Below are 27,671 nucleotides of genomic sequence, written 5' to 3'. Positions count from 1 at the left end.
ATGGCTGCCCTGGAATCACCTGACGGCGAGGAGGCGGAGCTCCGCCCCAGCACGCCGGCCCCACCCACTCTGCCCCGCCCAGCGCCCCCCTGCGGCCGGGGCGGTGCGGGTTGTGAGGTGTTTCCGCGAGGCGCCTGCGCAGTGGGCAACGGCTACGGGCGGAGGCTTTATAACCACTTCGTCGTAACCGCTTGGCTTCTGTCTCGGGGAGGGCAGCTGAGGCGGCGGTGGCGGCGGCGGCCTGGGCGCCGGCTGAGGGGGCGCTGAGGCGGGAGCTGTGTGCGGCGCTGGGCGCCCCTCGCCCCTCGGCCTCTGGGGACCATGGGCTCCGAGAAAGACTCCGAGTCGCCGCGCTCTACATCCCTACACGCGGCTGCGCCCGACCCCAAGTGCCGCAGCGGCGGCCGGCGCCGGCGCCTCACCTTCCACAGCGTCTTCTCCGCCTCGGCCCGCGGCCGCCGCGCCCGGGCGAAGCCGCAGGCCGAGCCGCCGCCCCCGGCCGCGCCGCCGCCGCCCGTCCCGGTCCCGGCCGCGGCCCAGGCCCCGCCACCCGAGGCGCTGCCCGCCGAGACTGCCGCCGAAGCAGAGGCAGAGGCCGCCGTGGCGGCGGGGCCCGGGCTGGACGATGAGGAGGCAGCGGAGGGCGGCGGCTCGGGCCCGGAGGAGGTGGAGTGTCCGCTGTGCCTGGTGCGGCTGCCGCCGGAGCGGGCCCCGCGCCTCCTCAGCTGTCCGCACCGCTCGTGCCGGGACTGCCTCCGCCACTACCTGCGCCTGGAGATCAGCGAGAGCCGGGTGCCCATCAGCTGCCCCGAATGCAGCGAGCGACTCAACCCGCACGACATCCGCCTGCTGCTCGCCGACCCGCCGCTCATGCACAAGTACGAGGAGTTCATGCTGCGCCGCTACCTGGCCTCGGACCCTGACTGTCGCTGGTGCCCGGCCCCGGACTGCGGGTGAGCGCGGGGGCGTGGCCCGGGGGCGGTGGCCGCCCGGGAGAGGACTCGGGGCCTGGGGCTGGACCCTGCCTGTGGCCGGCCCCGAGGGGCGGTCCTCTGCGCAGCGGGGGTGTGTGTGTGCGCGCGTGTGTCCCAGCCTGGAGGGAGAGGTGAGGGATGACCAGTTGGAGGGAGGGTGAGGTGGCCACTGCGGCGGGCTGGTGACCAGTAACCACCCGCAAGCCAGGACAAGTGGGATGGACGCACCCAATTAATACCCCACCCCTGCCGGAAGGCTTGAGATGGGCGCTGAGCAGTCCGCGAGGGGAAGAGAGCAGTCCATCAAGTCAGGAGGCAGGGAGAGGCAGTTTTTGGTCGGGCGAGTGCCTCTCTGTCCAGAAGTAGGAGATGTCTTTTAATGAGGGTGGGGAGGGGGTATCTTTCAAAGGACGGAATGAGAGTATCTTTCTGAGGGGGCAGCGCTCTGGAGGGGTGTGTCTGTTTGGCCAGGGGCAGACTTAGCAGCGTTGCGGAAGAGGTGTGTTCTTCCTGACCCCCACTGCTGAAAGTTGGAATACACGTGACTGAAATGGCACTGGGGGAAAGGATAGCTCACTGACAGAGTTCTGGGGCACCCCGGGCGTTGTGTGTTTTCTGTGCCAAGCTAGTGGGAGTCCCCTAGGGTTCTTAGACTGCTGCCTTCGTCAGGGTGAGGAGTGGACAGACCCTTGCTTTGTCCAGAGAAGCAGTGGGGCACTGAGAAGGATGATATGGTAGGAGAAAATGTGTTTGTTTCCCAGCCCCTCTGATCTTGAATTCTCGATGATGCACCATGGCAAGCTGAATTTTTAAGGTCCGTGAGAAAATATGTAGTAGATGCAGAGAGATAGTATAACCAGATTTTGCTATATGAAGCATTCAGTAGAGACCCCCATTTAAAAAAGTCTGATTGTGTACTGTCAGTACATCCTGTGTACGGTTGGGTGCAGCAAAGAGGGGCATCCGACAGTGCCATTACCTGCTCCTTGACCTTGTACAGATCATTTTATTCTTGTGTGCTCTATGTTGAGGATAAAAAAATTCTAGGGACACCTAGTAAAAAGCTCTGTGTTCCTTTCTTTCACATGGGTTAAAAAGGGCTTTTAATTGTAGCCTACATATAAAGACTAAGATTTCCGTGATGCTGCCTGCTATTTGTCTCCTTCAAAAGAAGCCATCCGAGAGTGTATGGGAGTGTAAGATGAGTTAATTTCTTCTGTTTTTCTATTCTGCCAAACTTGTTTAGAGATGGGTGTGTTATTTAAGCTCCCTGAGTTGTTGTTTCTAAATTACTTTGAAGTGTTGTGGTCAAAGGTTGAGGTGTTTGTCTATGGTAGGTCACTTTCACTTTCAGTTAATAAGAATGAGAAAGAACCTTGTAGGCTCTTTGAAAAGTTTGCTTGTACCTAAAGATCTGGTGATCTTCCTAGACCTAAGAGGTTAATTTATAGGGTATTGAAGTTTCGCAGACGCTATTGATAGATTTTTTGAACCAAAGGAATATTTACTTAAGAGAACACTGTTTGATTAACTTTGGAATAGTATATAAACTCCTTTTTGAGAAGTGAATTTCCTTGAATTTTAACTGAGAGATGTGACATCACTGATTATCTTTCTGGACAAGTTCCCTTTTTGTTTTTTATTTCCCTGAAGTTGGTCTCTGTCTTTGTTCACATCAATAAAAATGGATAGGAATCAGGAGTTCCCGTCGTGGCGAAGTGGTTAACGAATCCGACTAGGAACCATGAGGTTGCGGGTTCGGTCCCTGCCCTTGCTCAGTGGGTTAACGATCCAGCGTTGCCGTGAGCTGTGGTGTAGGTTGCAGACGCGGCTCGGATCCCGCGTTGCTGTGGCTCTGGCTAGGCCAGTGGCTACGGCTCCAATTTGACCCCTAGCCTGGGAACCTCCATATGCCGCAGGAGTGGCCCAAGAAATAGCAAAAAAATAAAAAAACTTAAAAAAATAAATAAAAATGGATAGGAATCAATTTACACTCTTGATGATGACAACTCTAAACCATTACTGATTTGGAAGTTAGTAAAGAATTAGGCCATTTCTTATTTTAGCCAATTACCAGATTACATTATCATTAGTTTTTAATTAGTTAAAAATTAGAAGCTTAATACAATTTTCAAATGTATTATCTGAAGATTTAAAGAAGGTCAAGTCTGGGAAAAGCAAGCAAACTAACATCTGAGTGTTTATGTGTCATGCACACGTAATTTAAGTTGATCCTTACGGCATTGTAAAATAGATTTGATCTAGTTTTACATTTGAGGAAGCTGAAGTTTAAGTAAATTGAGTGCCTTGTTTAGGGTCACATAACTAGTATGTGGTGGAACCAGATGTGGAACACTGGTCTTAACTCTAACCAAGAGTAGTATTCTTTTCTCTCAAAGCTTTAGAAAATTTAGGCTTATCAGCATTATTGGGGATGCTACTGTTTGGGTCATTTCATCAAGTGTGGCCTGAGGACAACATGAAGGACAAGGATGCTGGAATCTGTAGTTTCTTTTCTGATTCTTATTGTTAACAGTCTCTTAACTTACTTCATTTTTCTTATCTGAAATAGGCCTAGTCCTTCCTGACTTGAGAGGCTTAATTGATATTTTCACAGTGTTTTGAGAGTTCAGTTGAAGGTGTTAGATAAACGGAGTAATTTTAAATTTCTGTCACTTCCCAAATAGATGGGGATGTGGCCACTGGTTTTGCTGTCTCTTTTTAATGTCATGAGAAAAAATAGCTTGTTTTGTTTTAATCAAACTGTTCTCTTTCTGGGTTGGGTGAAAATCATGGATGAGAACTAGAAGAGTAGCTGAAGACCCCAGTTATCCCTTATCATACCTGACCGTCTTTACTGTCCACAGATCAAGTTCTTGCCAGCCAGATTTGTCAAGTTCTTTGCTCTCTGTGTGTATGTTTGTGTATTTGGTAGGGTGAGAGGAGCCTATAAGTGGTCTTACAAAGTTTTGATCATTAGTTTCACTGTGATTACTCATGACAATGAGGACACTATATTAGAAGATTCATAATTTGTTTACAAAATATTTGTAGAACAGAGAAAAGAGCCTTGAATTTTTCTTTTTCCATACTTGAATACAGTTTTATTTTATTCATAAATAAGGGATCCAGTTTCTGTGGGAAAACATTCGCATTATTATTTAATGTTTTTAAGTACAATATTACCAAGCGCTGTCTTTAAAACATACTTTCAAATGAGATAAAATTATAGTTCTTTATAATCTTCAGACTCTAACTTCATTCAGAAATAATTTCATTTCAGTTTCATACAGGTAGATGGTGGTAAACTCATTTTTTAAAGGAGAAACCAGTTCCAAGAAGTTTAAGTATGGGCCTAGTGTCTCATAGCTAATAGATGTTAAGTTGATCTGCTATGCCCTAGAGTCTCTATTTAGGCATGAAACCTCCAAACCATGAAAAGATGTAATGTTTTCCTCTCAAATGCCCTGTTGCCAGTCTTTAAGCCCTTTCAGAATCTCTAGAAGACTGAGGGGTGAGCAGAGGAGGCAATAGAGTATTTCCTGCCTTATGGAGTAGGTCTTCTGTACAGATGAATATGAGATAAGGCTGTCTTAACCTAAATTCTTTGTGTGGGTCCACCACTCCAGCCTCTCATTGCTACCTTTGTCTCCTGCAAAATCCCCCCTCCCACATGACCCCACAAGGTAGTATTAGCTATTGGTCTTCCCCAAAAACTGGATTGAATCATTCCGTAAATAGGAAGCCTCTGTTTGTTTCTAGGACATTTGTGAGGGAAGAGCAAGCTCCCTGAGCAAGACAGATTTCTCAGTCAGTGAAGGATTTTTCCTTTCTGAAACCTTCCTGGACCTCTTCTCTTAATTAAGCTATTTTACAACTCTCTATCTGCCCCCCTCCCCCTGCCATCTACATCATCCTGCAGCCCAGTACATCTTTCTCATGTCTGCCAAAGTACTCGTTCTAAAGTAGAATATTTTATATCACTCCCCTGCTTAACCTGCTCATACCTGATCTATAAGATGACTTTGTTTGTTTGTTTGTTTGTCTTTTTAGGGCCACACCCATGGCATATGGAAGTTCCCAGGCTAGGTGTCAAATCAGAGCTATAGGCGCCCACTGGCCTACACCACAGCCACAGCAAAGTGGGATCCAAGTTGCGTCTGTGACCTACGCCACAGCTCACTGGCAATGCCAGATCCTTTAACCCACTGAGCAAGGCCAGAGATCGAACCTTCATCCTCATGGATGCTGGTTGGGTTCGTTACCACTGAGCCACAACAGGAACTCCAAGAGGACTTCTTATTGTCTTTAAGAACTTATTGTTTATATGCTCTGTCCTCATGATTTAAGACCCTTTATGGTCTCCAGCTATCTTTTGATATTATTTTCTATATTTCACCTATATTAATATTTCCCAAGGTATAGGCATTATTGAAAAGAAAAAATGTTTTGTGATTGAATAAGCTGGGGAAATGTCAGATTGTTAATGCTGATATTCAGTCTGGTATAATTTCTCTAAACTTAGATTGCCAGGAAACATATGTGTATTTTAATTTTTTTGATGAGATCTTTTTTTTTTTTTTGTCTTTTTTGCCATTTTATTGAGCCGCTCTCACGGCATATGGAGTTCCCAGGCTAGGGGTCTAATCGGAGCTGTAGCCACCAGCCTATGCCACAGCCACAGCAACGTGGGATCCTTAACCCACTGAGCAAGGCTAGGGATGGAACCCGCAACCTCATGGTTACTAGTCGGATTCATTAACCACTGTGCCACGATGGGAACTCCTTTTGATGACATCTTTAAAGCATACCTGAAACTTTCCCTGTTTGCAGTTTTCTAAATTTCTTTAACAGTTATTCTGACCTGTCTTCTGTTAGTTTCCTTATTTAACACTGAATCTTCTGCTCTGAGTAAATTAAGAGCTCTTCCAGACTAGGCTATCTATATTCCAGTATTTTCTACAACTCTGAATAAAATCTTTTCAATTAGGTTCCAGAAGAATGGGATGAATAGTTGAATTTTTGATAAGGAAGGTAAATAAAACTGCTCAGTTTCGGGAGGAGAAACAGGTAAGAGGAGGGCAGGCAAGAAGAGGATAGACAAGTAATCATTCAGTAGACACTTTTGAGAATTATATGATGTTGAAACTGGGTGAGTACTGGGCATTACAAAAAGGACTTAGACATGGTCCTCTTGACAAGGAGTTTGGCCTGGCAGAGGAGGTAGGTAGGTAGATAGATAATTATAAATGCACTGTAATATATACTAAGGAAAATACAAGTGCTCTTAGAGGATAGATGAAAGGGTTTTTTTGTTTTTTTTGTTTTTTTTGTTTTTTTGGTCTTTTTGCTATTTCTTTGGGCCGCTCCCGCGGCATATGGAGGTTCCCAGGCTAGGGGGTCAAAGCCGTGTCTGCAACCTACACCACACCTCGCAGCAACACTGGATCCTTAACCCACTGAGCAAGGGCATGGACCGAACCCGCAACCTCATGGTTCCTAGTTGGATTCGTTAACCACTGCGCCACAACGGGAACTCCTAGATGAAAGGTTTTACATGATGGTGTCAATAAAGACTTCACAGAGGAGATGATATTTGATCGGGGCTTGAAGAATGTGAGTAGAAATTTATACCAGGAAAACAAAGATGAAGGTAGAGTGTGATGAACAAATTCAAGGAGGTATAAAAATTTAAGACTAAATCTGGAGTCTAGTTTGGTTAGCTTCTGAATGTACAAAATGGGGAGTGACTCGAGATCGACCTGGAAAGGTAGACTGGATTCAAATTGATAGGTCTGTCTGTGCCATGCAAAGAAGTATAGGTTTGAAGGACTTCTTTCTTTTTGTTGAAGGATTTTAAGCAAAAGAGTAATATCATGATAGATAAACTTCTAGAATTGGAATATGGATTTGAGTATGAAGTAAGGAAATCCGATAGTAGTCTCTTGGTTGTCTGGCCAAGAGGTGACATGAGTTTGAACTAGGGCAGTAAAAAGGAAGAGTAGGAGTTCCCGTCGTGGCGCAGTGGTTAACAAATCCGACTAGGAACCATGAGGTTGCGGGTTCGGTCCCTGCCCTTGCTCAGTGGGTTAACGATCCGGCGTTGCCGTGAGCTATGGTGTAGGTTGCAGACGCGGCTCGGATCCCACGTTGCTGTGGCTCTGGCGTAGGCCGGTGGCTACAGCTCCGATTCAACCCCTAGCCTGGGAACCTCCATATGCCACGGGAGCGGCCCAAGAAATAGCAACAACAACAACAAAAAGACAAAAGACCAAAAAAAAAAAAGGAAAAGTAAAAGTATGGCTCATTGTGACAACTTGGGCCATGTCTTCCCCCCTCATACATGCTCAGGGTCTGTTTGTAAATGAAGTTATATGCCTTGAGCAGTGAAGTACAGACATAATATAGGAATACATTTCTTTGACTACCAAGGTCTGCTGGAACATAATCAAATTCATGCTAATGGAAACATTGTAAATCAACTATAATTTTAAAAAAAAGATTTTAAAAATTCATACTAATGGAATTTTCTCCCCCAGGGTTAGAGTAAGGTAACACTCTGGTTTATTTAGCCTGTCACACATTAAGATGTTTCCAGAGTTAGGGCATTAACAAAATTAATAAAAGTTGTACGAACTTAAGGAGGGAAAAGGATGATTCTGTATTCTTAGCAGCACGCAATTTCTTCCACCTTCCATTTAGCTTCCAATTAGCAAACCTGAATGCTCTGTTCAGCTAAGAGAGTAGACAGAGTAGGAGAGAGGCTCCAGTGTAAGACATAGAAGAAAAGGAACAAGGGTGGTCAAGGCAAGCCATTAAAAAAAACCAAAATAATGCCATTTGCAGCAACATGGACACAACTTGAGATTCTCATACTAAGTGAAGTAAGTCAGAAAGAGAAACTCAAATACCATGTGATATCACTTATATGTGGAATCTAAAATATGGCACAAATGAACCTATCTACAAAACAGAAACAGACTCACGGACATAGAGAACAGACTTGTGATTGCCAAGGAGGAGCGGGGAAGGAGTGGGATGGACTGGGAGTTTGGGGTTAGTAGATGCAAACTATTAAGCAATGAGGCCTTACTGTATAGCACAGGGAACTACACCCAGTCTCTTGGGATGTAACACGAGGGAAGATAATATGAGAAAAAGAATGTATATTTACACATGGATGACTGGGTCACTTTGCTGTACAGCAGAAATTGGCACAACATTGTAAATCAACTATAATTGTAAAAAGTGTGTGGGAAAAAAAAAAAAAAAAGGATGGTCAAGGCAGATTTGGTCTCAAGGATGAAGTTTTTTTAAAACTACCTGGGGTAGAAGATTGCCCTCTTCTGAATTTAGGAGATTACCCCCCAAAAGGTCTTATCAGAATTTTAGAATTAAGTTATAATAAGCATTTGGAATGGATAAACAATGAGATCCTGCTGTGTAGCACAGGGAACTATATCTAATCACTTGTGATGGAACATGATGGAGGATAATGTGAAAAAAAGAATGTATATTTATGTATAACTGGGTCACTTTGCTGTATAGAAGAAATTGACAGAACACTGTAAATCAACTATAATAAAAAAATTTTTAAAAGAAAAAACATTCCCATAATCCCTGAAGACAACTACAAAAAATAATAATAATTAAGTTATAGTACTTGGCATATAGAAAGCCGGTAAATGCATATATAAGTTTGAAAGGTTGCTTTAGGGGAGAGTAAGAGCCCAGGAAAAGAGCTAGATGACCTGGGGAAAGTAAAAAACACATCAGGGAGTTCCCATTGTGGTTCAGCAGGTTATGAACCCGACTAGTATCCATGAGGATGTGGGTGGGATCCCTGGCCCTGCTCCGTGAGTTAAGGATCCCTCCTTGCCATGAGTTGTGGCTTAGGTCACAGACATGGCTCAGATCTGGCATTGCTGTGGCTGTGGTGTAGGCCAGCAGCTGCATCGATTTGACCACTAGCCTAGCCTGGGAACTTCCATATGCTGCAGGTGCAGCCCTAAAAAGCAAAAAAGAAAAGGAAAAAAACATCAGGAGTGGGTTCTCTATCATTCATTCAAAACAAGTATTTTAAGCATGAATCAGTGTGCTAGACACTAGAGATTTAAAAAATGGATATTTTTTCTTGTTTAGTTGTGGAAGCATACATATAAACAGATAATTACTATATAATGTGCTGAGTATTATAAGTTAATTATGCAGCGACACAAAGTGGACAACCAGCTACCTGGAGAGGTTAAGTGGATTTTATAGAGAGGATGACATTTGAGCTGGTTATTAAATGGTTAAATATTTGCCAGGGCAAGAAGTAAGGAAAGGGTATTTAGAGGCAGAAAGAATAGAGTATGCAAAGGCTAGGAAGTAGGACAAAATGTGCTATGTATTCATACCATGACTTTTAGGGCAAGATCTCAAATGCAGTTTTAAATACATGTTTAGTTACACCTGAAGATGGCAAGCACCTATACTTCCATTTTAGGGATAGAATCTGAAGTTTGTAGGTTTTAATTAGCTCATTGTCATGCAGTATGAGTCAGGGGCAGGGAGCCCAGACAAGGCTCCATACCCAAAAACAGGAATGCCAAGTCTCGTGCCCTGAGTAATTCTGTGTAATAGTAATATCTTGCTGAGGGCTTGTGAGTACTTGGGATTATTTTACTTCTTTGGAACCAAATTCTACACCCAAAATTGACATTGTCAATTCCGTCAATCATCTTTGAAAAAAAAAAAAGAATCTGCTAGTAAATATTTACTCCTACATCCGAGGTAGGAATGGATCATGAAATGTTCAAGGTTTTCTGACTGGCGGTCTATCTAATTTATACTGTCAGAAGTTGATCTAATACTTTTCTGAGATCATCCAGTACCTTTCTCATTTAACACAAATATAGCAAGCAAGTCACTTTCTTGAGGAGAAACATTTATCTTTAGTAGTTATTTTGCAACTAGATGGGATAGATTTGCTCAGAACTCCTACAGGATATGAATCATTTGCATTCATATATTGACCTCTTCTCACTTTGCTCTTTCCGAGAAGAATTTTAATACAGCCTGTATTATGTAATATAGATGATACGTTGTCATCGATATTTTCAGTGTCATTCTTGAATTAACTTGCAGAATCCCTGATAAACCTGAGAACCTCAGTTGCTGTTATGAAGATCTAATGTACAACAAGATAACTGAACAGACCGTAGAATAAATCAAAGAAAATGTTATTAGTCTTTTGTTTAAGTTGTTTGAGGTCTTTGGCTTTTGGAGGAGAGCATGGAATAAGGAATGACAAAGGCCAGATGACAACACCTAGGTCTGTAATCATTGACCTAAAAATTGTTTGAACTTTCACAACTGCTGTCTTCCCTTTTTCATTTGTTTGTTTATATTACTTTAAAAAAAATTTTTTTTAGGAGTTCCTGTTGTGGCTCAGTGGGTTAAAGGATCTGGCATTGCCCCAACTGTGTGGTGTAGGTTGCAGCTGCAGCTCAGATTCAATCCCTGGCCCAGGAACTTCCATATGCCACAGGTGTAGCCCTTAAAAAAAAAAAAAAAAAAAAACCTTTAAAAATTTTATTGTAAACAAGTTTCCATTGGAGTTCCCTTTGTGGCTCAGTGGTTAACGAATCCGACTAGGATCCGTGAGGATGCAGGTTCGAGCCCTGGCCTTGTTCAGTGGGTTAAGAATCTGGCTTGAGCTGTGGTGTAGGTTGCAGACTCAGCTTGGATCCTGAGTTGCTATGGCATAGGCCAGTGGCTATAGCTCCAATTTGACCCCTAGCCTGGGAAATTCCATATGCTGCAAGTGTGGCCCTAAAAAGCAAAAAATGAAGAAACCATTAAAAAAGTATCCAACCATTTATTAGAGTAATCTGTGCATTTAGTTGACATATTTAGAATTAGTCAGAAAGGCTAATAGTTATATTGGATTGTTAGTGGGAAAGTAAATCTTGGTAAATAAACATGAATTATAAGAAACAATTGATGCCAGGGCTGATTCTGAATCGCCCCATCTTTTTTTTTTTTTTTTTAGGGCCAAAACTGCGGCATATGGAGGTTCCCAGACTGTAAATCGGAGCTGCAGCTGCCGGCCTACACCACAGCCACAGCAATACCAGATCCGATCTGAGTCTACGACCTATACCACAGCTCTCGGCAATGCCAGATCCTTAACACACTGAGCGAGGCCAGGGATCAAACCTGCAACCTCATGGTTCCTAGTCAGATTCATTTCCACTGTCCCACAACGGGAACTCTCTGAATCTCCCCATCTTAATAAGAATATGTATCGTAAGGGGTTGGGGGAGCTATGGCTATATTCTATGTAAATTAATAAGATAGTTGAGTTGTATCCTTGGATTCTGGAAGCTGTCAAGAAAGAAGATATTTCAAGGTACAGATTTGAACGGAAAAAAAATATGGAAAGATGAAATAAGCTTTCAGTAGAAGTTGATCATGAATCCTTCTCTGTCCATTGTTTTTCAGTCTGTGGTCAGACCAGCTTCACTGTGGAACTTAAAAATGAAAAAGTAGGAGTTCCCTGCTCATCAGGTCCAGCATTGTCACTGCTGTGCTTGGGTCACTGCTCTGGCACAGGTTCAGTCCCTGACCCAGGAATTTCCATACGCTGTGGGTGCAGATAAAAAAAGAAAAGTATTGAAATCATAAAATTCCTAGAAGAAAATATTGAAAGAATACTCTTTGACATAAATTATAGCAGTTTTTTTAATTTAAAAAATTTTATTGATTTACAGTGTTGTAATTTCTGCTGTACAGCAAAGTGATTTGTTATATATATATATATATATACACACACACACATATATATACACACACACATATATACATATATATATATCTTTTTCATATTCTTCTCCATTATGGTTTATCACAAAAGATGAAACATAGTTCCCTGTGCTATGCACTATACAGTAGGACCTTGTGGTTTGTCCATTCTGTATATAATACTTTGCCTCTACTAATCCCAAACTCCCAATCCTTCCCTCCCCTCAGCAACCACAAATCTCTCCTCTTTATCTGTCTATTTTTGTTTCATAGATAAGTTGATTTATGTCATGTTTTAGATTCCATATATAAATGATATCATATGGTATTTGTATTTCTCTTTCTGACTTAGTTCACTTAGATAATCTCTAGGTCCATTCATGTTGCTGCAAATGACATTAGTTCATTCTTTTTTATGGCTGAGTAGTATTCCATTGTATATATGTACCACATCTTCTTAATTCATTCATCTGTTGATAGACATTTAGGTTGTTTCCATGTCTTGGCTATTGTGAATAGTACTGCAGTGAACATAGGGGTGCATGTGTCTTTTCAAATTATTGTTTTGTCTGGGTTCATGCCCAGGAGTGGGATTGCTGGATCATATGGCGACTCTGTTTTTAGTTTCTTGAGGAAACTCCGTATTGTTTTCCATAATGACTGATCCAGTTTACATTCCCACCAACAAAAACTTAAAAGTTTTCTCACAGCAAAGGAAACCTTTGACAAAACAAACAAAATCCCTCCCAAATGAGAGAAAACATTTGCTGATGATATGACCAATGAAGCTATATTTAGAGAAATTAGATATCCAGTAAAGTTCATACAACAACATAAAAAAAAAATTCCAGTTGAAAAATGGGCAGAAGACCTAGATGGCCAACAGTCACATAAAAAGATGCTCAACATCACTAGTCATTAGAGAAATGCAAATTAAAACCACAGTGAGATATCTGCTCACATGTATCAGAATGGCTATCATCAAAAAGACCACAAATAACAAATGTTGAGGATGTGGAGAGAAGGGAATCCTCCTACAACATTGATGGCAGTATAAATTGGTGCAGCAACTATGAAAAACGGTATAGAGGTTTCTCAAAAAATTAAAAATAGAACCACTCTATGACCCAGCAGTTTCACTCCTGGATATTTATCTGAAAAAGAAAACACTAATTTGAAAAGATACATACACCCCAATAGCAGCATTCATAGCAGCATAATTTACAGTAGCCAAGAAATGGAAACAGCCTAAATATCCATTAATAGATCAGTTGATAAATTTTGCCGCTTGCAACAACATGGATGGACCTGGAGGGTATTACACGAAGTGAATTAAGTCAGAGAAAGAAAAATACTGGATGATATCATTTATCTTTGGAACCTAAAAAATAAGCTAGTGAATAAAATAAAAAAGAAACAGACACAGATAGAACAAACTAGTGGTTATCAATGGAGAGAGAGAAGGGGAATGGGGCAAAATAGGGTATGAGATTAAGAGGTACAAACTACTATGTATAAAATAAGTTACAAGGATATATAGTACAACATATGGAGTATAGCCAATATTTTATAATAACCATAAGTTAAATATAACCTTTAAAATTGTGAATCACTGTTGTGCATTTGAAACTTATATAATATTGTACATCAACTGTAGCTCAATAAGAAAAATTATACTTGCTTTAGTTTTTGCTGTTGCTCTTTATTTTACAAATGTTCTGTTCTTTAAACAAAATCTAATTTCTCTAAATATAGCAAACCATCAAAAGGAAATAGTTTTGGGAGTTCCTGTTGTAGCTCAGCAGGTTAAGAACCAGACATTGTGTCCATGAGGATGTGGGTTCAATCCCTGGCCTCACTCAGTGGGTCAAGGATCCGGTGTTGCCACAAGCTGTGGCATAGGTCGCAGATGCTGCTCGAATCAGCAATTACCTTGGCTGTGGTGTAGGCTGGCAGCTGCAGCTCCAATTCTACCCCTAGCCTGAGAACTTTCATATGCCGCAGGTGCAGCTGTAAAAAGAAAAAAAAGGAAATGGTATTGTACCCTTATTTATGGAACTTGGTATGACACCCTCCTCCTAAAGCAGATTAAACTGACTAAATACATGCTAGAAATTCAGGCTAAATGTAATATTTTCTCCTATTTTTTCAGGAAATAAATGGTTTGTGTTATTAGAATCTCAAAAAATTTACTCTCTCATATAGAATATGTTTTAGAGTTTGTTAGGCGTAATCATGCATGTGTATTATTTGTGTTCTTTCCTCTACATGGTATGAAGTGGTGAGAAGTCCTAAACAGTGTTACCATACTGGAATGATGAATTAATGTTTTTCCTACTTCTGTCTCTTCCTTATCCAGTTATGCTGTTATTGCCTATGGCTGTGCCAGCTGCCCAAAGCTGACCTGTGAGAGGGAAGGCTGCCAAACTGAGTTCTGCTACCACTGCAAGCAAATATGGCATCCAAATCAGACATGCGATATGGCCCGTCAGCAGAGGGCGCAGACATTACGAGTTCGGACCAAGCACACTTCAGGTCTCAGTTATGGGCAAGAATCTGGACCAGGTATAAGTTGGTATCGTCTCATTTGTCTCTTTATTTGCTATTTTATAGTATGAGCCCAAAGCAGGGAGAGATTACCTTACTGTATAACTCAAGTATTTTATGGGATTAGAAAGCGGAAAATATTTGTCAACACTTTCAATATTGCATAGGTATTAAACTGTAAAACATATTCTGTATGAGAAAGTAAATTTCTTTTTTTTTGCTTTTTTTTTTTTTTTTGCTTTTTAGGGCTGCACTCATGGCATATGGAGGTTCCCAGACTAGGGGTCTAATTGGAGCTGTAGCTGGTGGCCTACACCACAGCCACAGCAATGCAGGATCCGAGCCACATCTGCAACCTACACCACAGCTCATGGCAACACTGTATTCTTAACCCACTGAGCAAGGTCAGGGTTCAAACCCACAGCCTCATGGTTAATAGTCCAGATTTGTTTCCACCGAGCCACAACAGGAACTCCCCTCCCCCCCCTTTTTTTTAAGAAAGAAAATTTCTTGAGAAATTATCCAACCCAGGTAAAAGTGGAATAAAGCAAAACTGAATTCTATAGTTTGTATCTTCTTAATAACATGTCTCAGATTGGAGAACGGTTAGGTCCTTTTGCTGGAAGCTTTTTCAAAACTTTTTTTGTGAGCAGAAAGACATTTAATGTTAAACCTGTCCTATTTTCCTACTAGCTTTAAGTGCATTACTGCTTTTGGAAGTAGGGTACAGATTTAAGGAAAGGAAATAATATTGTACGGGTTAACGATTAACCTTAAAATGAGGAATATCACACATTCAGTTTCAACTTTAACATGTCAGAGTAAACATATTTAAAAATGTCAGTGGGTTTATTGCCTTTTATAAATGTGCTTTATTTCCTGATGTCATTTGGGAGAAGCTAGTAGGAAAGAGTTTACCATTCACTTTTTCCTGGCACAGCAGAATCTTCTGACTTGTTATTTTGATAGGATAGTTCCTGATTTCCGGTGAAAATTACCATCTGTATGTGACATAGCATACTCAATTGTTTTTAGGTTTTGAATTCGAAATATCATCGGAAGGGACTGTGGATTGTATTAACAGCAAATGACAGTGATACTTGTTGAGCCTGAAAAATGTTTCCTCAACTAAAATTTTTCAAGAATTAAATCCGATTTCAGGCTGCAGACTATTCTTCCTGTAGGACTGTGCTTTTAATTCTGCCAGCCTATTGACTGCTGAAATTCCATTTTTCTTGAAACCGTCCTTCTCTCTAGGGAAGTCTCCTTGCTCAGAGTGTGGTTCAAGTGCTGTGCAAGATGCCAGTCTGGGGGATAGGCAGCTCAGCATGAGACAGGATCCATTTTATGAAATTTCCTGAGGTCTAGACATAGCCAGCCTTCCCATGAAGTGGGTTGCACAATTTGGAATCCTCAGTCAAGAATTCTTGACTGCTTCTTCATTTCTTAAGCATAACCCTAGCAATAATAAAATCAAGCTAAGTTTAACTGAGAGTATTTTCTACCCATTCTTCCTCTCTCTGCTCCCCAGCAGATGACATCAAGCCATGCCCTCGATGCAGTGCTTACATTATCAAGATGAATGATGGAAGCTGTAATCATATGACCTGTGCAGTGTGTGGCTGTGAATTCTGTTGGCTTTGTATGAAAGAGATCTCAGACTTGCATTACCTCAGGTGAGATGAGAAATGTGTCCATTGTTTTTATAACTTTTTTTGTCTTACTGATTTAGGGAAGAGGATGTCAAAGAGACGTAGTTATCTGTCCTCTCATTATAGCATAAGAAAGCTGTAAAAAGTTCCTCTGATGCACCTCTTCAGTCATGTTTTTCTCCACTCAGCAACTTCCAGTGACTGCTTTCCATTACCTTCCAATTAAAGTTCAATTTCCCTAGCATGGGTTTTAAGGGTCTGGCCCCAATCTACTTTCTACCTTTTTCCATTTTGCTTTCATAAATACTATATCCCAGCTAATATGTGTCTCTTCTGTGCTATCTTACCTCCATAGTTGTTCATGTTCTTTCCTTTCCCTGGACTGCTTTCTATTCACCCCACCCTCCCTGCAACCCTCTTTTATCTCAACCTGTCCAGCCTTCAAGGGCCACTTCAAATGTCATTTTGTCTGTGATGCCTTCCCCCAGCTTTCTCTGCCCCTCATTCTTCTTTACTGACATTCTTTAAGTTTTCCTTTATGAACATCATTATGGGGAGTTCTCTGGTGGCTCAGTGGATTGATGATCTGGCATCGTCACTGCTGTGGCTTGGGTTGCTGCTGTGTTGCGGGTTTGATCCCTAGCTAGGGAACCCCTGAATGCTGCTATTAGTGTCTTAAGGCTATAGTTAACCTTTTTACAGTTCTTTGAATCAGGTAGTCATTAACATACTGTCCTGAAGGAGTTAATATTTACAAACTTAACATTCGTTGTGTGGAAGAAACACTTTCATTTCCAGTTTAGCAAACATTTGAGTATTTACAGTACACCAATTATTGGGGACACAGGAGTGCATAAGATATGATCCCTACTTTCAAAACTGCCTATCTTATCTAATAGAGAAGATAGGACAAAAGGAGTAAGCAAAAGGGGTTGAACTCAGAAGGGCTGAGTGTAAAAGTAGCCAAAGTCAGAGTATGAAACTGACATGAAGGATGTGAGGAAGTCTTTTATATATCCTATTCCAGGAACATGGTTAGCAGTATCTACTGGGTGTGGTAGAACATATGCTAAGAAAACTGTACAAATCAGAGTTCATCAGCTGTAGGACAGTGTGTTTGGATGAACTGTCAAGTACATAGACTGTGCAGGATCCTAAGTAGTATCAGTCAGTGAAATAGGATCAGTGTTGATGGGTTAGAGAGGACAGAGTTCAGCAGAAAAGAATGGAAAAGAGATTTCAAGTCTGGAGGCCTGCCTTTACCAAAAAAATAAATAAATAAAGAGCCAGAACTCTGTCTGGCCTTGTCCTTTGTTCTCCCTCATATAATATATTCATTTCTTATAACCTTTTATAACTGTTAATCACCACTATTGAAAAGAAGGCTCTTGTTCTTATCAAGCCCTCTGGTGACAGTAACTGCATTTTTAATATTGATAATAACTTTAGCATGTTTCCTCTGCAGTCCCTCTGGCTGTACATTCTGGGGCAAGAAGCCATGGAGCCGTAAGAAGAAAATTCTTTGGCAACTGGGAACATTGATTGGTGCTCCAGTGGGGATTTCCCTTATTGCTGGCATTGCCATTCCTGCCATGGTCATTGGCATTCCTGTTTATGTTGGCAGGAAGGTAAGATCTGCTTGGTTCTATGCATGTTCCATCTTCAGTTTTATTGGTAAAGGTTTGAAGGAAATGGGAAGGTGCTTTTATTTCAGAGCTTCCTGAAAACCAGCTGGTTTTTGGATAAAAATAACATTAATTTCTTAAATGGATTTTCATAAACCCTCAAGAGATCTGAAAGTTCTTATTAATATCCTGGGTGTGGTTTGTCTCAGTGACTTAAAGGTGAAATGCTACTTCACTCCTCTGAGTTATTTTGTCTCTTCTTGTATTAACTTTTTCCTTGTTAGTTTATATCATCTTTCTTTGAGTTAGATTAGAATTTGAGAACACTTTGAGATGGGGGAATATGTTTTAATATAAACAATTTATATACGGGAATATTCATTTATCCTTTCTCTCCCCAGGAGAGAGATTGATGTCCTAACCTGCTGACCTGGATTTTCTTTCTTATTCTTAGATTCATAGCAGGTATGAAGGAAGGAAAACCTCCAAACATAAGAGGAATTTGGCTATCACAGGAGGAGTGACTTTATCGGTCATTGCATCCCCAGTTATTGCTGCAGTTAGTGTTGGTAAGAAACTAGCCAGGACCACAGCTCCTCCCCAAACCCCCCCCCCCCCATCCCCATCAGCTTTCTGACCTCACAGTTTTGCCAGCAGGTCAGATGTTTCACCCCAGAGGCTCCTACATTCTATGTCAAACGCACCTCGGGAGTTAACTCTATTAGGCAATATTTTTGTGATTATCAGCCACACTAAATTATCAGCTTGGGATCTTTCATTCTTTTTTTTAATTTATTATTTATTTTTATTACTCAAATGAATTTATGGATCTTTCATTAAGTTAGTGCCTAGAACTCCATTTGGCAGATAAAAAAGATTAAAATAAAGAATATTACTTTAAGGCCTAGTTTTTCACCTTTCCTCTTCTTTCTCCACTTGGCATGAAACCCACAAAAGAAAATTACTTTTGATTTGCTTAATGCCTCACAGTATTTCAGGAGGCATGAGGGTTTGCTTTAGAAGAATAATAATAATATAGCTAACATTTATTGAGACTGTAGAATGGCAGGAACAGATCTAAGTGTTTTGCCTGTATTAATTCATTTAATCCTCACATTGGCACAGTTGTAACAAAAAGGTACAAGTACTTTGCCCAAGGTCACTTAGCTGGGATATCAATCAAGGCATTCTGACTTCAGAGTCTGGGCTCTTCACAGCTAATCCATTCTGCCTTTGACAGCAGTAGGATTTTGGAATTGACACTTTGGAGGGATTCTTAACCCTAAGAGCCACTTATTTAATGTTTGATTGGTTCTTGGATTAGCACTTCAGAGTGGAAGAGGGGAAGTGAAAGCAACATACACTTACTTTGCTGGGCATGATACATATATTGATCATTGGCAGCCCTAGGTCATAACGGCTGATAAATTGGAGCTAGGATTCTAATCCAGGCCTTTCCGATTCCTGTTAGACCAGGCTAACTCTTTAGCATTGCCATCTTTTGTCTTTCCTTGGCCCTTTATAAAGTGGTTTGTCTGTGCTCAGCCTGGGAAGGAGAATTCAGGGCAGCTGCAACCTGATGGCCTGCTGACATGTTTCCTTCTCTTCTCCAGGTATTGGCGTTCCTATTATGCTGGCTTATGTCTATGGGGTTGTGCCCATTTCTCTCTGTCGAGGAGGTGGCTGTGGAGTTAGCACAGCTAATGGAAAGGGAGTGAAAATTGAGTTTGATGAAGATGATGGTCCAATCACAGGTAAAAAGAGAACTTTAATTTCCCTTTGAATTTATGGGACACAAGATAAAAGTCAGTAAAATTCAGCACATTTTACAGAGATTGTCATTGGATTATTTTAGATAATGAGCTTTATAGGAGGTAAAGTATTTTTAGCTTTTCATTTCTTTGTTCCAGAGTTATTAGGTTAATTCCTCTGGTGCTTTCCTCTGTGTAGCTGGTACAAACTAGTAGGATTCCAAGTAACTCTAAGTATGCTGGTAGTAGTAAATTACATAATTATAATAAAGTCTTGTATCTGCACAGTACTTTGTAATTTTCAGGAGTTCCCGTCATGGCGCAGTGGTTAACGAATCCGACTAGGAACCATGCATGAGGTTGCAGGTTCGATCCCTGACCTTGCTCAGTGGGTTAAGGATCCGGCATTGCCGTGAGCTGTAATGTAGGTCACAGATGCAGATCAGATCTGGCATTGCTGTGGCTGTGGTGTAGGCCGGTGGCTACAGCTCAGATTAGACCCCTTGCCTGGGAACCTCCATATGCCTTGGGAAGTGGCCCTAGAAAAGGCAAAAAGACAAAAAAATAATAAAAATAAAAATAAAAAATATAATTTTCAGAGGACTTCACACAGTTATTATCTCACTTGGTTTTTACAATATCTCTGAAGAGAGAGGGCTAGGGCTATTATTAGCCATTTAATGGGAACTTCTTTAAGCCTTTGTCTCAATATCTGTTAAATGGGTTTAAGAGCTTCTGCAGAGCTGGAACTGTATCAAGTCTTCTAACTTATATTTTGATGTCGTTTATGCTTTACCATATTAACTAACTTGGGAAAGAGAGATTCCCCCAAAGTTTTTCAAGCTTCCTACTAGAATCAGCACATGACCTACATATATTTTGAAATCTTCATGTTCGATTAGGTGGCTACAGTGTAATAAAAATAATAGTGGACTTGGAATCAGATTGTAGTTTTGTATGATTAGCCACCGACGAGTTATTTAGTCCTAAGCTTTCATTTCCTCAATCTAAATTTGGGGCTTTTAGTCCCTAGGTTTGGGAAGATTAAATGTGAGCATATATTTAAACACCTAATGTGTGGTGGCTGCCTAATGTGTGGTAGCTGTTCATTAAGTGAATAAATGAGTATTTTTCTACATGAATATTCTCCACTCTGAAGAGTCATTGCAGGTAAATGCCAGACACTGTTTTGATGCCGTGCTGTCTTCAATTGAGATATTTGGTTCCATCCCCAGTGGCAGATGCCTGGCGAGCCCTCAAGAATCCCAGCATTGGGGAAAGTAGCATTGAAGGTCTAACTAGTGTATTGAGCACCAGTGGAAGCCCTACAGATGGACTCAGTGTTATGCAGGGTCCATACAGCGAAACAGCCAGCTTTGCAGCCCTCTCAGGAGGCACACTGAATGGTGGCATTCTTTCCAGTGGCAAGGGAAAATACAGCAGGTAAGCCAATAGGTAATTTCTGACAGGACCACTTGCAGTTATGAGAAGTAACATATCATACTGAGCCATTTTTCTGTGCAGGCATGTCCCATGTGTCGTCTCATTTTGATTTAATCATCAGTGGTGGGTTTAACTTTTATAATTAGAAAACAAGCTAGACAGGTTGAATGACTTATCATAAAGTTCAGTGCTTCTTCCTACTGTACCATAGTGGCTCCATATAAAGAATAATCTTGACTTCAGATCCTCCCTCTATGCACTAGGCTGCCTCCATCAGGAAGGGAAGCACGCATTTTGGTAGCATTCCCAAGGCTATGCCCTCCATTAGGTTTGTCACTGGCTTTCAGCTCTACAGCATTTGTGCTGTATCTTGTTGGCTTATTGGTGCTGTTATCCTTATAAAACCTTCCTATTCTGATTCCCATTGGTAGATAAGGAGAATCAATTCTATGAACTTGTGTTGAAAATATGTAAAGTTTTATGACTAAAAAGGTTGTGACTTGCTTGGTTTTTTTCACCAGTTAGATAAAGCAGAACATATTAAGAGGAGCATAGTAGATGTTATATGAGAAGCAATTATTTGAATGCACTGGAGAAGAGAGGCCTAGATAGGAGTACAGGTGGTACACAACAACATAGGGAGGAGTTCCCATTGGGGTGCAGCGGAAATGAATCTGACTAGGAACGATGAGGTTGCGGGTTCGATCCCTGACCTTGCTCCATGGGTTAAGGATCCGACGTTGCCGTGAGCTGTGGTGTAGGTTGCAGATGCGGCTCGGATCCCACGTTGCTGTGGCTCTGGCATATGCCGGTGGCTACAGCTTCGATTGGACCCCTAGCCTGGGAACCTCCATATGCCGCGGGAGTGGCCCTAGAAAAGGCAAAAAAAGACAGGGAAAAAAAAAAAAAAAACAAGGTAGGAAGGTAGGGGAGACACTTGCTTTCAGATATCTGAAGGGCCTAGAACTGGAAAAAAGGATTAAGAGTTCTTCCTCTTGCCAAGTGATAGATTAAGATGATCTGGCAGAAACTGGAGGGAAACTAATTTTGTTTCATTATAGAGAGTATAGGAAAAATCTATATAAAAGTCCAAAGAAAGAATGGATTACCTTAGTAGATGCTGAGCTGCATATTCCTGGAAATGCTGGTTTTTGTTTTGTTTTGTTTTGTCTTTTTAGGGCCACACCCTTGGCATATGGAGGTTCCCAAGCTAGGGGTCTAATCAGAATTGTAGCTACCAGCCTATGCCACAGCCACAGCAATGCCAGATCTGAGCCGCATCTGCAACCTACACCACAGCTCACAGCAACGCTGAATCCTTAACCCACTGAGCAAGGCCAGGGATTGAGCCTGCATCCTCATGGATACTAATCGGATTTGTTATTTACTGAGCCACGACAAGAACTGCCCCCTGGAAATGTTTAATATGAGTTAGAAGGAATCAAGCAACAGATGGCACATGCACTGGATCCCACACCTGAGTGCCTGTCAGTCACCTGGGAGCCTTTTAAAAATGGATTTCCGTGCTGTATCTCAGAATTAATAAAGTAGAAGCTCCTAGAGTGGGACCTAGGGGTCTATGTCTTGAAAACGCTCCCCAGGTGATTCTAACATAGCCATTGCATAGACTGGCATCTGGGAACCACCTAAGGAGATGGTCTTTGTGAAAAGTCTCTTCCAATTCTGAGAGTGTTTCTGTGGCAGAGCTGACACTAGGACCCAGGTCTCTGACTCAGTGCACTTTAATTTGCACTGCTTCATTTTCCTGGGCCATGGCACATTCTTGAAGAGCCTTTAAGACTAGAGCAACAGAGCAAAGACTCAGGCAGCAGGATGGAGGTTGACTGAATGTGCAGCTGCAGACTGCTGCTGACCTGCCTCTGTCTCATGATTCTGGTTGTCTCTTGTTAGGGGATCCCGCCCCCACATGCTGGAGAATTCACTGCTGTGCTTTCTTAAAACCAACACCCTTGTAAATAAGCAGACAGACATAATGAGAGTGACTTGCTGAAACTGCAGCTTAGCCAGTCCAGCTGTTCCAGTTCTGTGAAAGCCTTTTATAGGAAGTGAATGAGTCAGATGAATTTGACTGTGAAACCCATTATGAGGAAATACTTAAGTGTACAACCAAATGGTGTTAGAGCCAAGAAGGGAAAAGCTCAGAGTTCTCCAAGACACTGTTGGTGAAGTTTACTGCCCTTGTAGGAAGCTGACTCTTGTATGGCCTTTAAGCTCATAGCCTGGGGATAATTTGATGGCTAAATGTTAAAGTTCTCAAGACATGGAGGGTAAAGTGTGGATGAGATGTGGTCTCTCACTTTTTGGAGCTCACAGATGAGCAGGAGAGATGTGCATAAATTGATTTAATAAATAGGTAGGTGCTATGGGAGCACTTAGCAGGATGTGACTGATTTCCTGGAAGAGAGAGGAGATGATACTTCCTTTATTGTCAAGGACTGAATATTCAGAGTTTGTCATGTAGAGAAAGGGAACTTGGAGAGAGAGGGACTAGCATGTGCAGAGTCATGGAGGTATAAAATGTGTATAGGTGTACAAGGAAAGAAAAAATTCAGTGCAATTATGATTTAGGACCTGTGGTTACAGAGAGAGCTTGGAGGCAGATCAGGCAGACCTTAAATGCCTGTTGGCAAGAGGGAGCCAAGAGAGAGCTGTTAGAGTGATCAGGTCTTTGTCGACATTGGCACTGATCTGAAAGTTGTTTTACTTGGACTAAGGGCTACTGGAAAGAGAGCCCAATTGCGGTTACCCAGGCAGGAGCAGTTGAGGGCCTGAAGTTAAGCAGTAGCAGTGGGAATAGAAATGAGGGGACGATTGAGATGGATAAATTTAAGAAAGAAGATGTGTGGGTGTCTATTTGAGTGATTTGACATTTGGAGAAGATCAGATCAACTCAGTTTCCAAGAGAATAATGGAAGAGGTATGTGCCAGGAAGCAGACTGTCTTGGAATACCCAGGTCTCATATTAACTTAAACGTCCCCTCTTTACACAGGTTAGAAGTTCAAGCCGATGTCCAAAAGGAAATTTTCCCCAAAGACACAGCCAGTCTTGGTGCAATTAGTGACAACGCAAGCACTCGTGCTATGGCCGGTTCCATAATCAGTTCCTACAACCCACAGGACAGGTATGTGAACAGTCAGATGCCTAGGAGAGGTTGCATTTTTTGTGGTTGGGTTTCAGCCTTCAGAAGCTCACTGCTTCATGTTAGGGCTGTTGTACCATCTAGTGGGATACATAGTGTGTATACCCTGTGAGTTCATTGAGCAAGTTCTTGGTATGGGAGTGTTTGGCATCTCTTGATTGTTTCTTAGCACTTGATTTTTAGAGGTTCTTTCTTTTATTCTTCCTTTTCTTTTCCATTTTTTTTTCTTTTCTTGGCTATTATAACAGTGTAATTATTCACATAGAACTTAAAGAGCTAGATTGGTATTCACTGATGTCTGCGTGTCTGTGGTTTCTGCTCTCACATTCTTTGCTTGATGTGGCTCCTATAGCCTATTTCTCCTTATTTTTGAGAAGCTCGTGTATCTGGCATGGTGTGATCATAGCACTCCCTACTAGAGAGATTCTGGTCTTTTCTAATTGTGGCAAAGAAATAAAAAGTTACGACTTTTCTTTCACTTTCATATTTTGAGTATAAGATAGTGTAAGACTCTGACCCTTAGTTGAATTTTAGAAGCTCGTTTTTAGTTGCTTTTTTAATAGGCAGAGGTGTATATTTGTGTGCATATTTAAAATCAACAAAAAAAATCTAGTTGTTCTTCTCCATCTTATTTGAGTGTTAGGGTAATTTTATTTTTAAAAGTGAGCTCTAGTCTACTATTTACCTATGTTTTTGGACTTTCTAATCTTGAACCCACAAACTGCTTTTACCAACAGGTATAGCATGACCCATGCATGATTCAGCAAAGTGGATTTTGTCTCCACAGAGAATGCAACAATATGGAAATCCAAGTGGACATTGAAGCCAAACCAAGCCACTACCAGCTAGTGAGTGGAAGCAGCACGGAGGACTCACTCCATGTTCATGCTCAGATGGCGGAGAATGAAGAAGAAGGTGGTAGTAGTGGTGGCAACAATGAAGAGGATCCCCCCTGCAAACACCAAAGCTGTGAACAGAAAGACTGCCTGGCCAACAAAGCTTGGGACATCAGCCTGGCCCAGCCCGAGAGCATCCGCAGTGACCTGGAGAGCTCTGATACGCAATCAGATGATGTGCCAGACATCACCTCAGATGAGTGTGGCTCCCCTCACCCCCAGGCCACAGCCTGTCCCTCGACACCCAGAGCCCCAGGTGCACCGAGCCCAAGTGCCCATAGGAACCTCTCTGCCCCAGCTGAGGGGAAGACTGTCTTGAAGCTGGAAGATGCAGAAGCCAGAGTATGAAGTGGAATGAATGCTCCTGTTCTGAGAAGCACACTTGTAACTGCATCTTTTGAAGTCTTTGGGGGGGGCGGGGGGCGGGCAGGGATTTATGTATTTTATTTCAGAGATTCTCTTGTCATAGGTTTTCCCCAGGAAAATTCTAAGGAATTTGCAATTTCTTACCAGATAAAACATGGAAACTTTGCCCTAGTCCCACTCCCACACCCCCCACTCTTTTTTAGTTTTAATTTATTGGTTAAACTGATGGTGGCAATCCGTGAGGTGTGTCAAAGAGTGTACAGATGTATGTGGGTATATTGTATGTATGCTAACATATTACTGAAGGACACATTTTAATAAAAATTTCTGTTGTAATTCAACTCCTCTCATTTTCCTTGGCTTGGGTAGTCCTCCAGAGCCAAGTGTTTGAAACAGACCACTATGTCTTTAACTATCTCTAGATCTGAGTTTCCCTAATCCCAGGAAGAAGGATGTATTCTAACCACATTGCAATGGAGTCATCCTACTGCAGTGACTCCTAGCATGACAGGAAGCAAAGCCAGGCTTGTTTTGGACTGTGTAGTCAGACTGAAGAATTAGCTGAATTAGCCAGATAGAGAAGCTCTAAATTAAAATGAGCCTTGTTTGCCCTCTAGAGGCAGCTGTGCAGTTTTCCTGTTATTGCCCTTTTCTGCATTATAGTCATTATGAGAAATGTTCTTTAGAGGAGAGAAGGGGTGTCAGTTCCAGTGGCTCTTCAGAAATCCCAGTAATATTGAGTGGTTATAACTTGGGAAACAGAATATTCTTACAGGAGGAAGAAATGTACCTATTCTGCATAATCACCAAGCAGTAACCTAGGTGTTTGTTAATGCTCAGGGACACATTCCCTATTCCAAAAACTTTCTAGTTTTGCCAATCTAGTTTGAGTAAGAGTGACTAAAGAATCTGACTAGAATTTGTAATGAAAGAAGAGACATGCCATCAAAATCACAACATATTTAATTTTATCTGATCTTATAAATTTGTCAGAATTGAGCTAAGTACTACTTGGGATTTTGGCTTTGTCTAGAATAATGGCCTTAGAAAGTAATGCTCATACATAATATAGCAGAAAAATTAAAAGATTCATGAGACCTGATGAGAGATTTCAAATCTGGCAGTAATTTACTTTGTGACTGAGTGAGTTAGGTGCTGTCTCATATCCCTAATTTCCCCAACTCTCAGTATTTTTGGAGCTTCCAGTGCCAAACTTCTCTGTCACCTCAGCTCTGGGCCCAGAGGAAGAATTGAAAACATTCTTTTTCTGAGGACCAGATGGCTTTCTGTTTCCTTTCACAGATGCACCTGCTCTTTGTCTTCCTGGCCTGTGTGTTACTACCATGAGGATGATGCATCTGGACAACAGCCAACTTGGAGAATTCTTATCTCTTGGGCACCGCAGCCAGACTTAGCACGTTGCCCTGCACCTGGGACAGGAAGTGCTGCTAGTGGACTTTGGGTCTCTGGAAGAAAGTGCCTGAGAGGATGTCTTTGTGTGAAAAAAGGGAACCTGGTGGGAAAAGGGGCAGGCAATATGGAAATCTCTGAAATGCAAAATATCAACTCCAGACTTGTAGTTCTCATTAAGAGAGCCATTAACTTGAATAAAATCAAGGAAGTTTTTTTGGAGGGGCGGGAGTTTGCAGCCAAGCCTGTATGTATTCTTATCTGGACCCCACTTCTGTGAGACTTGGGCTACTTACTCTGAGTGTGTTTTCACTTGGCCAGAATGGAAATCCTAATCCCAGTTACAAAGTTGTAAAGGTTAAGTGAGACAGTGTACTGATGATGCTTTAGGTGAAGAAGGCCCATTTTTTTTCTCCTGCAGGAATAAGAAGAAATAAGGGGGATTATGGATGCCATCTAAAAAAAAAAAGCCTAGAATTCTGGACCAGAGACTGAAAAACCTAAGCTTATCCTAATCCATTGCAACACTACTGTTTTCTCTCCAGAAGTTAGCAGATGAAAAAGCTGGTCAGCACCACCTGGAGGATAACATGAGTAGTGCATAGGAAAAGTTGATTGTCAGCTTAGAAAATGGGGCAACTTTAATTTCCTCTTTGTACAGCACTCATTCATTCATTCTGAAGTACCTACTACGTTTCAGGTACAGGATGCAGCAATAAGGAAAACACAAAATTCCTGTCCCTGTGAAACTCACACTCAAGTGGGAAAAGATGATTAGATACATGATCTGGATGAGGATAAATGCAATGAAGAAAACAAAGCAGGGAAAGTGAAAAGAGAGGGGGAAAATGGAGCTGCTTTAGATTGGTCTATAAGTCTCTTTGATAAAGGTGCATTTTATTAGAGTCTTGAGTGAGAAAGAACCATATGGATATCTTCTCCAGGAAGAACATACCAGACATGAAGAATAAAGGCCCTTTGGCGCATCATCCTTAGTCTGTTTAAACAAACACTGACAGCATAGAGCCCTATATGGCTGGAGCAGAGTGGACCAAGGA

General features: G+C 41.7%; 1 protein-coding gene across 5 annotated transcripts; it reads left to right on the top strand.

Moving 5' to 3' along the window:
• Window positions 1-298: 298 nt before the first annotated feature.
• Window positions 299-26,835, top strand: RNF19B (ring finger protein 19B). Of its 5 annotated transcripts, XM_047793108.1 has the most exons (10): window positions 299-953; window positions 14,122-14,327; window positions 15,841-15,985; window positions 17,427-17,589; window positions 18,041-18,155; window positions 19,200-19,340; window positions 20,573-20,780; window positions 23,792-23,923; window positions 24,729-25,221; window positions 26,506-26,835. In XM_047793108.1, exons 1-9 carry the CDS (start codon window positions 322-324, stop codon window positions 25,183-25,185), a joined length of 2,199 nt encoding a protein of 732 aa, XP_047649064.1. In that variant the 5' UTR covers window positions 299-321; the 3' UTR covers window positions 25,186-25,221; window positions 26,506-26,835. The 5 variants fall into 5 exon arrangements, with proteins under 5 accessions (XP_047649064.1, XP_047649065.1, XP_047649068.1 ...); XM_047793109.1 differs by lacking the exon at window positions 26,506-26,835 and having other exon boundaries at window positions 15,844-15,985; window positions 24,729-25,544; XM_047793112.1 differs by lacking the exon at window positions 26,506-26,835 and having other exon boundaries at window positions 15,844-15,985; window positions 24,679-25,544.
• Window positions 26,836-27,671: the final 836 nt, after the last annotated feature.

This window comes from Phacochoerus africanus, chromosome 8 (assembly GCF_016906955.1).
Source record: "Phacochoerus africanus isolate WHEZ1 chromosome 8, ROS_Pafr_v1, whole genome shotgun sequence".
Lineage (NCBI taxonomy): Eukaryota > Metazoa > Chordata > Mammalia > Artiodactyla > Suidae > Phacochoerus > Phacochoerus africanus.
The sequence above is the reverse complement of the archived record's forward strand: the minus strand, read 5'-3'. Positions and strand labels throughout refer to the sequence as shown.